The sequence below is a fragment of the Athene cunicularia genome, assembly GCF_003259725.1.
Source record: "Athene cunicularia isolate RWA chromosome 3 unlocalized genomic scaffold, athCun1 chr3_part1, whole genome shotgun sequence".
Taxonomy (NCBI): Eukaryota; Metazoa; Chordata; class Aves; order Strigiformes; family Strigidae; genus Athene; species Athene cunicularia.
This window is the reverse complement of record NW_020799097.1, coordinates 124226012-124239271: the sequence shown is the minus strand read 5'-3', so window position 1 is coordinate 124239271 and position 13260 is coordinate 124226012. Positions and strand designations below refer to the sequence as shown.

Here is a 13260-nt window from a genome sequence, read left to right as displayed (position 1 = left end):
GGCCCCCCGCCCTGCGTCTCCCCGGGGTCGCCCCTCGGGCCGGCCCTGTGCGAAGGGGGGCCGGGGGCCGCGGGACCTGACCTGGCCCCTCATGCTGCACGAGGGCCCGTCGGCTACTTTTAATTTATTTTTCTCCCCCAGTATAGTTTCCACAAAACCTCCTCGGTATAATTTTATTTGAGCAGTTGCTGCTAGATTTGTGCCAGCTAGTTCTCAATAACTGGGTGGTGGTTGTAAAGTAGCAGGTCTGCAGCTTTAAGATAAAATTTTTTTGGCACACGGCATTAAATATTAAAACTAATCTGTGAAATTAAGATTAAACACAATAGGATGAGGGAATCCCTTGGCTTTGCAGCTTTTTATGCATCATTTCTTGAAAGAATCGGTGTCATTCTGGCTTGAGTAGTTCTGCTTTGGGTGTCCACACTGGAAATGCTTCTGGGGCTTGTACAGAAACTCTTACAGTGAAGTTGACTACCTTCAAGTGCCTTTATTGCAATCAGTGGGGGGAGGGTGGAAGATGGGAAGAGAGACCACAACCCAGAGAACCTCACCAGACTTATTCCACAGACACCATGGGGATTTCTTACCAAATATTCTTCCTGTTTATGCCATCAAACGGGTCAGGTACCTCTTTACATCCTTTTTGGCTATCTTGCTTTCAAATGTCAGCCAGAATCAATGAACTAAGGAGTTTGTTTGGGTCTGGAAGTCAGTGAAACATTAACTTCAAGAACTTTCTAGTGCTCCTTCTGCAAATCAATATGCCAGAGTTTCCATGATCTTTCCTAAGAAGGGTTTTTGCTGACGTTTTGATGAGCAATGGCACTGCACTGAGTCATCAGCATTAATGAAACAAAGCCATGTGGGAATTTCATCAGGGACCCACCAAAAGATCTGTCCCAATCTTGGAGATGCAAGCAAAAGCCACATGAATTTGTCCAGCATTTCTCATGCTTTTTTGTGATCTTCATCAGCTCTCAGCACTTCAGCAAAATGAAATAATCCGATCGGAACTGCCTAGGCAGATTTGATTCAGGGGGGGAAAGCAGACCCAGACCTCTGCTTCACTTTGTGTGTCTGTGGTCTGTTTTTTCTGCATGGGCAGGGGAAACATTTTCATCTCAGTGGCGCTCCTTGTTTCTGCTGTGAAACCCTGCAGTTGTACCATCTGCTGTGTCCCTGCAAACCTGGCGGGCGGTTGCCCTGCAGCCTGACTGTGTCAGCAATGTTGGGGCGATGGCTTCACCCCTCCTGAGCACACATGGAGAAGAAGGCAGAGGTGTTGGCCAGCTATTTCCAGCTGGCAGGTGGACCCAAGGGAGCTCTTGCCAGCTGGCAGGGGCTAGTGCTGCCAGCACCAGTGTAAAGTGGGGCATGCTGGCTCCCTGTGGGCTATCGTTGCTGGTAGAGCAGCTGCCTCAATATATTATTTCAGGCTCTGAGATGGATTGGATACTCATTCCTCTGAGCAGGTTAATATGATGTATGTCTGATACCATTTGCTTCTTCTGACATTGTTATGATTGCTTAACGCTTCCTCTTCATCTATGCATGTCGGCTTTCCTCATTAACTAAGCACTTGCTTAATGGTCATTAATGTATCTGTAAATCTCCTCGAAGAGATGGGAGTTTTAGAATGACAGGGCCAAGACAGTGAGTACAACCTGACTTTATATTCCTGCATCACTCACACAGCGCTCAAGAGGCAACCCAAAGTTGGCACCTCTAATAGCAAAAGACATTCAGAAGCTTGTCTGTTCTGTGCATCAGCTGGGTGTAGCCCACAGGAGATGTGCTGTGGCAGCATCACTAAAAGAATAAAATGAGATGTTGGCCTTTGTGCATGTCGTGATTCCTGATGGGCTGGAGGACTAGAGGAGCCTTGTCAAGAAGGCAAGGAAGCGTGTTCTCCACCCTGCTTACATATAAGTGGTGACTGTGAGCAGCTTGTGCTGTAAGAGCCGCATCTCCAACCCCTGCAGGATTGGGAAAGTGTCCTTTTAGTCGATAATGCTTTTTTTAGTAGAAGGGTCTCTGCTGCCAGTCTCTGCCCCCATGTGTAAGTACATCCTTCTCCACTGTGGTCAGATGGATGATTCAGGAGGTGAGACTGGAGCGGCATCAGCACTGTGCAGTGTGGTGGTTATTTGCATACTAGGTTAGTAAATAAAGTAACCTAAAGCCTGTCTCAGTCAGCACTGAGCGCAAAAGATGGGGGAGAGGGTTAGCTCTGTATAGCACCATCTCCTCCACATACCACCTGGCGTTCTGGGGAAGTGATGGGGTGGGGATGCAGTGCTATTTTAGGGGAATCCCTTCTGTGCTATCCTCGTGTGGGTTCCCTTCTCTGATTGCAGTTGTATATGCAGAGAAGAGACGGGGGCTGGAGAAGCACATTCTTACATGTGCATTTGTGGGAGTAATAATAGAGGACAGTACAAATACCAAGAGAGTTAATACTGTATTGTGTTCAGTTATTACATGCAGAGTCAGTGCTGAGAGGGACGTCTGCTTCCTCTGCAGTCACAGAAAAGAAGAAAGGTTTTGCTGCTTTCAGTACTGCAAGGCTGCATACTCCCGTCCGCCTTGCAGGAAACTTCCTTGAGGCAGCGTCGGTTTTCCTGACACTGGAAGGTAAACTGACTCCCTTCAGCTCCATAATCTCCTTTGTGTTTATCTGTTACAGAAAAGCTCTCGCTGTCCCAACCAAGCAGTATTGCAGAGAGAGTGATAGATGTATTTAAGACTATCCTGACTGGTGTAAGAACTTCAGAACTGCACCCCAAGCTGTACGCTTGTGTACTGTGATTATATATTGGGCAGTAAGTCTGTGAAGCCATGATACAGTAAGCCTTGCTTCTGCGTACTCGTGTGTGGCTGGCAGACTTGCTTAACTTCACTTCTGCAAATCTCAAGGTGGATGAGATTGACAGGATTTATTAATAATGCACAACAGCCAGGCTCATTAACTAGCTGGAGACATATTGCAGCAGTGATGATAAAATAAAGCAGTGTGGAGGTTTCATTTACAACAGCAAATGCTTTCCAAAAGCAAACCGTAGAATCACAGGAGGTTTGGGTTGGAAGGGACCTTAAAGATCATCTAGTTCCAACCCCCCTGCCATGGGCAGGGACGCCTTGTATTAGGCTCAAAGCCCCGTCCAACCTGACCTTGAACACTTCAGGGAGGGGGCATCCACAGCTTCTCTGGCCAACCTGTGCCAGTGCCTCATCACCCTCACAGGAAAGAATTTCTTCCTTATCTCTAACCTAAATCTGCCCACTTTCAGTTTAATACCATTACCCCTCATTCTACCCCTGCACTCTCTGATAAAGAGTACCTCCCCACCTTTCCTGTAGCCCCGTTCAGTACTGAGAGGCTGTTACAAGCTCTCCCCGGAGCCTTCTATTCTCCAGGCTGAGCACCCCCAACTCTTTCAGCCTGTCCTCACAGGGTAGGTGCTCCAGCCACCTGATCATCTTTGTGGCCTCCTCTGGACCCGCTCGAGCAGGTCCATGTCTTTATATTAGAGCCCCCAGAGGGAGATGCAGTACTTGTATACCTTGGACCATGTACAGGAGAACGGATACAAGGAGGTGTTAATTACCCCACACGTCCTCAGGACAGAGAGAGAGAGAGAGGGAGAGAGAGAGAGAGAGAGAGAGAGAGATTGTGCTGCTTCCATCTGGAGTAGTGTTTTCCACTAGGATTTGATTTTTTTGCTTATTTCTTGGGGTGATAATGGACCACCCGGAGAATGGAAGTTTATCTGTCCCTTCTGTCTCTGTCCTTCCTTCCAGGAGCTGCCTCCTATCCAAGAGAGACAGAATTTCTCCTATAGGATTGAGACAAGCTTTAAAGCCTTGAAGAATGGTCTCCTATTGGGGAGGTGCTAGTGGGGCACCCAGAGCCCCTTGTAGAAGCCAAAAGGTTCTTGGGGTGCAGACAGGCCTTGTTTGTTTCCTGTTTTTTTTTTTTAAAACCGAACTGGTACAACTATATGAAGACCTGACTTGGAATTTAAACGTTACTTTCTATTTTTTGGTGTATAGTCTTCTTGTGTGACATGTTAACGTGCCTGTTCTCTCCTGCTAGGCTACAACTTTACATTTCTTTTCCATCCTGAATAAGAAAAGATGAACTGCAAAATGTTTATGGACATGCCAACCCAAAACTTGAGTAATCTCATTAGACTGATTTGACTGAGGACTCTTGTCAGTGTTGCTGGTTGCTAGGATTAATGAATCTGTAATAATTTCTTTTTCTTCTAGGTGTCAGCACACTTCCAGTGGAAAAAGACCATATTGAAGAAATGGTGAGTAGCTGTATGTCAAAACAGATTTCAGAAAATATGAGTCACATGCTCTCCATATTTTGTCTTTAAACTCTCAGGGTAATGCTTTTTTTTTCCTAAGGGTAGACTCTTAAGACATCATCAGTGATGTGGAACTTGGAGTCCCTTTAGCTGTCAGAAGATAACTGCATGCACTTCAGTGCATTTGATGAAAATGGAAACTGGCTTCTTCTGTCAGTGTGGTACTTTTGGAATTGTATGTTGTACAGCTGCCTGGAAAATGATCTGAAATATTATTTGATAGTACATGTTTTTGGACTGTAAAAAGTGAGATGGCAACTTTGAAGACAGGTGAAATACCTACAATTAACAACTATGGAATGAACTTTCTAATGTAGTTCTCCCATCTTCTGCTTTGGAAAGAAATTCTTAACCTGTTTGATTAAATAAATGTCATTAGCTGCTCTCAGCACCTGTAACCTGACATCAGACCGTTTCCACTGGTTGACAGTGTGATCATTTAGATTAGGAAATACCTGGTCATAACTAAAAAAAGTTAAAAGACAAATGGCTATATAAATGTTTTATTGTCTCCTCCCATCCAGCCACCCAGGTTGTCGGGCTGAAACTCTCATACTCCTGATGGTCTGAGCACTCGCTCACATCCAACAGCTTCAACACTTGATCATTTTGCATGAATTTGTACGGAAGAGCTACTTTGGCAGCACTTGGGGTTAAAGGAGGTTGTATGGCTTTCCTAAATCAATTTCCTCTGCTTCCAGAAGACTATCCAGTTGAATGTTGAGTGCTGGAAGAGGCAGGTCTTACAGCACACACCCATGACAAGACATGGAGCATGTCACTCAGAGGATATAAGGCAGTTTTGGTTTGTCAGCAATCGAACCAATGCTGCTGGGAACACGTCTTCAGCACCCTCATTTGGACAGATCCTACAGGATGATCCTCATCTTTTGAACGTGTGTTGTGTTGGTTATTTTTTTTGTAGGGCATTGTTACCACATGTTGTTCGACTTTCCTTTGTACTGATTAGGGTATTTAATATTTTAAAATGTACAAGAGGAGCGTGTTACCTGTGCAAACAAAAGATAAAAAGAGCTAATGACTATCCTCTTCATACTGGTATGGGAGTGAGGACCAAAGCATTGTTGCCCAAATACACAGAAAGTTGGGGTAGAGCTGGGGATTACTCAAAACTCATAAATATTAGCCTGAACTCTAATCCTAAACTAGCTTTCCTCACTAACTGGGTCACAAGTAGGATTTCCATTTTTGCCATGAGAATTTTTTCTTTTGTTTCTTCTAGATAACACGGTGCATAGTGGAAGTTCTGTCCAATGCACTATCTAAGCCAAACGCACCACCAATTAATCCTGAATGCAAAGAAATCCTGAGGAAGAGTAAGTACAATGTTATCTGAACTTGTGAAAGGAATTTGGTAGATGGATTTTCTGTTGTGTTGGAGCTGGTGGACTGTTACTTCAGCCTGTGTGAAACTGGTGCCTCCACATTTCAGTGTCAAAATTCTATTTCATCTGTCTTGCTCAAAGAGCAAACAGCCTGACCTGGTAACTGTCAGGGATTCTTGGCTAACACATCTCTTAAGCCACCTGGAGAGTGTGAGAGAACTAGACAAGGTCTTTAGGTAACCTGAGATGTCAACAAAGGTGACAAGGTTTGGGTCACATGCCAAATGCATCCTGGAGGGCTGGAGAAACTGGCTTCAAATAACTGCCACTTAAATCAACAAGGCTCTCACGCCTGGTGGCAACTGAATCCACACCCAGTTCAGGAGAGCAGAGTCTGACACTTAGCCCAGAAATGATTAAGACTGTGATACTGTTTCCAGAGGTCTGCCACACGTGCTTGAAAGCTCCCCGTGGGAGTGCTCATTTCAGATGAACGCATCCCTATAGCATGGTGCTTGGCTGCCTTAATGTCGAGGTGTGTGCCTTGTGCACGCTTGAGTACTGGCTGTAGTGAAGTGTGGTTAAGTTTGACACTGTGCCAAGCTGCAGAACGCACATCTTTCTTTTCTGCCCAGTTACATGTGTTTGATCACAGAACAAAGAAAAGGCTCTTGAACTTACCTGCCAGCAAGAAGCAATAATGAAGCCCGTCTGTCTCCTGCTTGTTTATAGAGGGAATAATGCATGGTCCTAATACAGTCATCAGAAAAGAGTGGTTTTGAGCTTTGGGAATACATGTATTTGTATCTAACTCAGCCCCAAATTTCTAGGAGATGCTGAATGCCATCACGCATCAAACTTTGTTTATGACACTGTTAGTTTGAGGGGAAAAAAAAATTGTATTTGCCATGTTTTGGAAAACAAAAAAACACTTACTGGAAATAGAGGTTTGGTTTAGGACCATATTTTTGCCATTAGACAGATCTCCAAGAATATCAGATAATTAGAAGCTTTTCAGAGGTAATGAGCTATTTCAAAATCTGTGCAGCTATTGTCTGAAGACTCGTAGGGCTTGTGATCTATTTCTGTTGTTACTCAGACAAAAGTGAAGCAGAAATACCTTCATAAAAATATACTGTTACCATTGTGGTCAGACTTGCTTACTTACAAAATGCAGACAGCATTTTGGAAATAGCAGAAGAGTATGATTTGATTAAACATAACTATTGCAAAGTAACCTATTTATTTCTTTCTTTTTTTCCAGTCAATTTAGAACTTTCAAAATTTGCTAAAAGCCCCAGATATTTTCAAATACCTTGAAATGGATGGTTGTCATTTTTTATGAATATGTGATGGATAAGGCCTGACATTCAAAGAACTGAACACAACTCTAGATCCCATTGATTTTTATGGGAATGAGAGTTAATTTAATTGAACACTAAAAATGTGATTACAAACAAAGAAGAAAGCCAAAGAGGAAAAATTATTCTGAAAATTTCAGTGTATTAAAATGCCTAATTAAATGAAAATTAGTTAATGCTTTTCCAGGCAAATTTACAAAATATCAGAAAATTATTAAGAGCAGAATTAAAAAATTAATCCCGTCCAAATCTTCTTGCTGTGTTAGGAAGCCAGTTATCTATTTAAACTGAAATAACGCTTCAGTGGAGGGTTAGATTACTTCATTATGCTGCTTTTGTTGTTGTAGGTGGTAGGAATGACAGAGAGAGAAGTGAAAACAAACAACTTGAAGTGAGGCATTTGAAAGAGTCAGAAGAGATTGAAAAACATCATACTGGTAGCATGGAGAAAGAACAGAGTCAGGCAGAAGAGGAATCTAAAAAGTACATGAGAGGAAGTGATGAGAAGAAACTAGCTCACGAGGAAGATAAGAGCAGGGAAGAGGAGGATGGACACCAAACACCTATTCAAGAAGAGAGACTTCATACAGAAGAAAAGAAACACGATCAGGAAATCAGAAGAGAGGAGGAGAAGAGCTACCACCGTGAAGAAGAAAGCAAAGAGAACAAGCGTCATGACGAAGAGGTAGAGCATGCCGTTCCCAACAAGAAGTCCCCATCTGGAGGCACGAGCACAGAGGAGTTCCCTGATGGGGATGATCAGCGCCCCACGGGCCACTGGCATTCAGAGGGGGGAATGCAGAGCCCTTACAAAAGAATTCATGAAGGTGAAGAGGGAGAGACAGAGGAAGAGAGAAGTGAAAAATACCAACATGAGTCGAAGGAACATGACTTCTCCCATCAGCAAGAGCATGAAGAATATGATGAGAGTGAAGAAACAAAGAAGCAACCCTATAAACCCAAACGTTATCACGGGGAGCATAGAACAGGTGACTTCTCTGAAGAGAATAGGGGCCATGGTGGTGAGGAAGAGGGACTGGCTGAGGAGTCAAACACAGAGGAGGCCAATCTCTGGGACAAAGGGAACCACCATCAGAAACATCGTGAAGAATCTGAGCAGCAGCGTGAAGAGAAGAGTGGTTATCATGGGAGGCACGGGGCTGAAGAGGTAGAGGATAAGAGGCATACAGACCAGGGAAGGGAGGAGTACAGAGAAGGGTGGCAGCAGAGTGAAGAGAGCAGTGAAGAAGAAAACATGAGGCATCACCACAGTGAGGAAAGTACTGAGAAATGGCATGACAAGAGGAGACACCGTTCTGAGGGAAGAATGTATCTTGGAGATGAAAGTGAGGAAGAGCTAGCCAGGTATCTTGATGATGGCAGCAAGGAGAAGCAGCATCTTGCTGGAGGGAGATACCGCTTGTGGGACAGTGAAGGTGAAAGGTCGCAGAAGGTATACGCTCGAGAGCGTGAAGGGCAGGCCAGAAGGCACTACAGCACCGAGGACAGTGTAGAGCAGCAGCGTTACCCTGGCAGCAGTGAGGAGGAGAAGGAGGAAGTAGAACAGAAGCATCAGAGCAGTGATCAGATGGAAAATGAAGAGAAGAATATGGAGGAGGGGAGATATGCAGAGAGGGAAGAGTACAGAAGCCATCTCCCTGCAGAGAATGAGAAGAGAACCACAGCATCTTACAGCCCTTTCTACCCACTGCTGTGGTGGAAAAGCCGTCACTTTGAGAAAAGGGAAAGCGCAGGAGAGCAGCGTCTGGAGGGCAAAGGGGAAGGCAGGCCCACCCTGAATGAGAAGAGTCTTTTCCCTGAGTATAATGACTATGACTTGTGGGAGAAAAAGCAAATCCAAAGTGCTCTGAACCACGGACGCACCGAGAAGAGGAATCTTGGCAAAATGAACAGATACGATATGAAAAGGCAATACAAGATGGATCAACTTGCACAACTTCTGAATTACAGAAAGAAATCGTCTGAATTCCCAGAGTTGTACAGTTCAGGAGAAGACTTAAAAACCCATCACATAATCAGGAACAACAGAAGGAGTCTGAACCAGAGGCCGCTGACGGGAGAGGAGGTGTGTGCAGGTGCTTCTCTGAAAAGCTTGGGGAAGGTGACTTCACAGGCACATTTCTAAGTCCATTCCCAAGGCAGCTGGTAAACTATGTGTGGAAAAACACAAAACAAGATTAAGTCACATTGAAAGTCAGATCTTCCATGATTTAAAAATCTGCTTTGAATGAATTCAGAGGAACTAGCCCAGGGCAGTTTGTAAAATAAAGACAGTGTGCATTTTTGTTAGCTTCTGTCTGCTCCAGGATGGGAAGAGAAAGGAGATTTTCTTCCTCTTTGGGGTCTCTCTCTAGGGTCTTATAGACTAATAAACCAAAGCTGCCTGCTGCAGCAGGACCAGAGGGGTAATTAGCAAGCAGCACTTGGTCTGTCAGGTGGTTTAAAATGTGCAGTTGAAAAGTAAGTTGGACATTTAGAGTGAAATTCAGCTGTCCCAGCTGTAATTGTAGAGTAGAACCTGGCTTGCACTTGCAAGCCTGATGTGTGCATGTAGTTTCCATTGTATGTGAATCCTTTTCTTGTTCAGACTTCCTCTTTTGCTTCGGGGTCCCAGAAAACCAAGTCTACACCCAGCAGCCCAGTGCTGCTTATGTACGTCGCTGTATCTGTTGCACAAAGCCAGGCTGGGAGCAGTGCAGCTTTAATACTAATTTATAGAGAGGTTAAACGGTGTTAGTAAGTCATCATAATAAACAAGAACTGGCTGCGTAAGGATTTTTTTTTCCCCCCTAGCATCTGGTGATGTGGAGGTGTTCCTCTTCTACTGTGCGGGCTGTGTGTCATCAGCCTGAACCACTGTGACCGTGAGGTTGTAGCTTCCTAAGGGACCATCCCCTGGGCAGAAGCAACTGCATGCTGCAGGGTACGGCAGCTGTGAGATACCAGGAGGTTGCAACTAGGTAATGGTGCCTAGAGGCAAAAAAGATTGAACTGTAATTAAGACCAGCTCTCAGAATATACTTTCCCCTGCCCTAATTCCGTTAAAATGGCAAAAATCCCTGCTGTGCTGCTCTCAACATCCCTCACCCCAGCCCAGGGACCAGTAAGTAGCAGGTGACGTCTGCCTCAGAAACAGTCTCTCTTTTTCATGGACCAAAACATTTGCCAATGTTATTTGATGTGTAAAACGCTCTTATGTTTTCACAGGAAAAAGAACTGGAAAACCTGGCTGCTATGGATTTGGAGCTGCAGAAAATAGCTGAGAAGTTCAATGACAACAGGAGAGGCTGAAGACAATCTGCTTTGGTGTTTCAAAGCTAGGTGTAGCTGTCCTCACAATACCTGTTTTTTGTGGTAAATTCACTGCCACTGGATTGTTGTTTGTCCTAAAACCAGGAAATACTATTTACTGTCCACTATAGTGTAGTGATTTATACAGCTGAAAATGTCTTTAATTTGCAATTATGCTATTGAGATCTGAATAGCATGAATTTTAGTATTATAACCTTTCATGGCAGGCAGATATTTTAATATGCTTGTGAAAAGAATTGTGTTAGTGTTCTTTAAAAAATATATTTGTCTGAGTTTGAAATAATAAAAACCATTGATCTTGGACCAAACTTTCTCCTTGCTTATTTGACTGACTGGGTTTCAAAGTAAACTGTCTCAGATAGTGTACAAAATGCTGACTTGTGGTTCACCAATATTTTTTAAAAGTCAGAAGGAGCCTATCTGTGCCTTTTATTTGCAAGTTAGCAAGAGCATGGGAGGTAAGAAGGAATGCCAATTCACTCCAGTAACTCAGAAATGTCCTGTGAATGATTTAGTTCTGGAAATCAGTCATTAAGGAAGCAAAGAAGTTGCAACACCAAATGGATGCTTGTTAATTTGGAAAGCATGTGGTGGTCAGAATCAATGCATTAAGCAGTGCATTGGTTTTGCCACTTCCTCAGACTAATTAGTCCCATTAATTTAATTGCCCCCAGAAGGTGCTTTGCTAATGTGTTCTTCCTGCTAAGAAGCGTCCCAGCGCCTGTGCACTGTGTTGGAGCGGGGCTGGTCAGACACAGGGCGAGTTTGGTGGCACCCAGTGAGCTGAGGGCAGGATGGGCTCCGTGTAACGGAGCCATTTTTTTACAACACTACGAAGCAATAAAAGAAACAGTCCTGCAATTAGTTTCAATTACTCCAAATAATCTGGGGTTCAATTTAATTTAACTTACCCAACTGTGTGTTTTACAGACTTTCTGCTGTGACAGTGTCTTTGGACACCTGTGTAACACCACACAGAGAGAGGTGCTATGCAAAGAATTCAGCTGAGTCATGTTATCAGTAAATGCGCAGTATCTATCATCTCCACTTAACCCATTTAATCCATCTCACTAAAGCACAAACATACTCTCTGATTAACTGCAAGACAACACAAACTGGAAATATTCAGTGCACTGCTGATCCTTGAAGTGTGCAAGCATGTCTGTGGCGATGGATTTTGGTAAAGACCATTGTGATGTTTCATCTTGTTCAGTTAAGGTACATGAAGGCTGAATCCTGGCTCAAAAAAGTCAACAGAATTTTGACTTCAGTAGGACTGTGGTTTCACCAGACTTTTCCAGCAACAGTAAGGAAAGTTAGAAAGTATCCCAGCTGCAGAAATACTTTGCTGTCTTCAAATTGAGAATCTCCCTTTTAAAATTTACAATACCATACAGTAAGTATTGCAGCACAGTATTTTTCCCCCAGCTGGTACAAGAGAAAGCATGTCTGTGAGTCTAAATACCTAGAAGGAAATAGTTTGAGTTCTGGCACAAGAAAACTTTCTAAATTGCTTAAGAATGCAAATTAAGTAATGATTTTTTTCAAAAAAGGCGATGCTTATGCAAAGATGCATTCATGAATCAGCAATGTTTTGCTTAAAAACATGCCTCTTGAAAGCTTTTAAAAGCAAGTATCATCCACAAGCTTTGTGACAGCCCTTTTACCTGCCGCCTTATGTTCTGCTTGTGCCGCTCTGCGGGGCCGATGCCACGAGCACCAAGGGCCAGGCAGCTGTTCTCATGGCTCCTACCTCTTCTGTTTTTATCTACACATTTGCATTGCTTGTTCCAAGATGTTTTTAAACAGCCCCACAGTACAACTTACTTAAATTAATTTGCATTACTTAAAGGAAAATGGCATGGTTTTGGCATTGAAGCTAGGTGGTAAGATTTAAAACAAGCATTGGTGTATTAAGATGCATAACCTTGTGCCAAGACATCAAATGAAGCAGAAATGGTGGGTTTGGCAGCTGAAAAAGTGTCGTCTCGCTTCTGGCTCGTGCAGATGGTAAATTTCATGTGTAGTTTTAGGAAAACACAGGAGTGGAAAACTTGGTAACTACTTATTTCTTCTGTTATTTTGAGCGTATTTCCATAGCGAAGGCAGTGGTATGTTCTGCTCTGTGACCAAAAGTAGGAATAAAACCAGGTGCCCCTGCCAGTTCAGGTGCAGCGCTGCCTCCACCGCCCAGGCACAGGGTGTCTGTCAGAGCTGCACAGGCTGTTGAGAGGCTGCTGGTGGCTGAGGATGGACTTTGCCAACTGCCAGGGAAGGCTGAAGTTCCTCCAAGGCCAAACAGCACCCGCATCTCCTCTGTCCCCCTCACCGGGCAGGTTTCAAGCTTGGATGGTCACTTTAGGAGGCACAACCATGGGCCCTCACTGCCAGAGCGCAGAAGAACAATAGCTCTTTTCCGGTGGAAGTGGCCCGTTTGAAGCTGTAGGCAAAGTTTTTTAAGAAGTGCCTACAAAATTTCCTTGGTGCAGCAAATCTGACTGCGTGCTGGAACTGTCCATCAGAACCAGGCTGTCCGCTGTGTCTGAGGGGTGGCTTCTGCACAGTTCCAGGGTCTGAATGTTAATCCTGCCTTAAGGATCCCACCTCTGGTGTAACAGCCACTATATTTCCCTATACCTTATCTACACATCACTGACCAAAATTAAGTTATGCCCATTGTTATGTTATATACTTCTGGAGATAAAAAGTCCTTGGACATTCTGCTTTGAGGCTCCAGTGATTACCAGGTTCCCTCTTTAGGAAGAGTAAATCCAGGCATCCAAGTATCACCTTCCCCTTCCTCATCCCCCTCTGTCTTTTCTTAGAGCTGCTTTTCATTAC

At 44.0% G+C, this 13260-nt stretch overlaps 1 protein-coding gene across 1 annotated transcript in view; it reads left to right on the top strand.

Moving 5' to 3' along the window:
• Positions 1-10727, top strand: part of CHGB (chromogranin B) — an 11122-nt gene extending 395 nt beyond the window's left edge. The window contains exons 2-5 of the mRNA XM_026846381.1: positions 4276-4319; positions 5623-5716; positions 7434-9172; positions 10315-10727. Coding sequence (XP_026702182.1) covers positions 4276-4319; positions 5623-5716; positions 7434-9172; positions 10315-10398 — 1961 coding nt within the window. The 3' untranslated portion in view covers positions 10399-10727. The remainder of the gene's footprint in view (positions 1-4275; positions 4320-5622; positions 5717-7433; positions 9173-10314) is intronic.
• The last annotated feature ends 2533 nt before the right edge of the window (positions 10728-13260 follow it).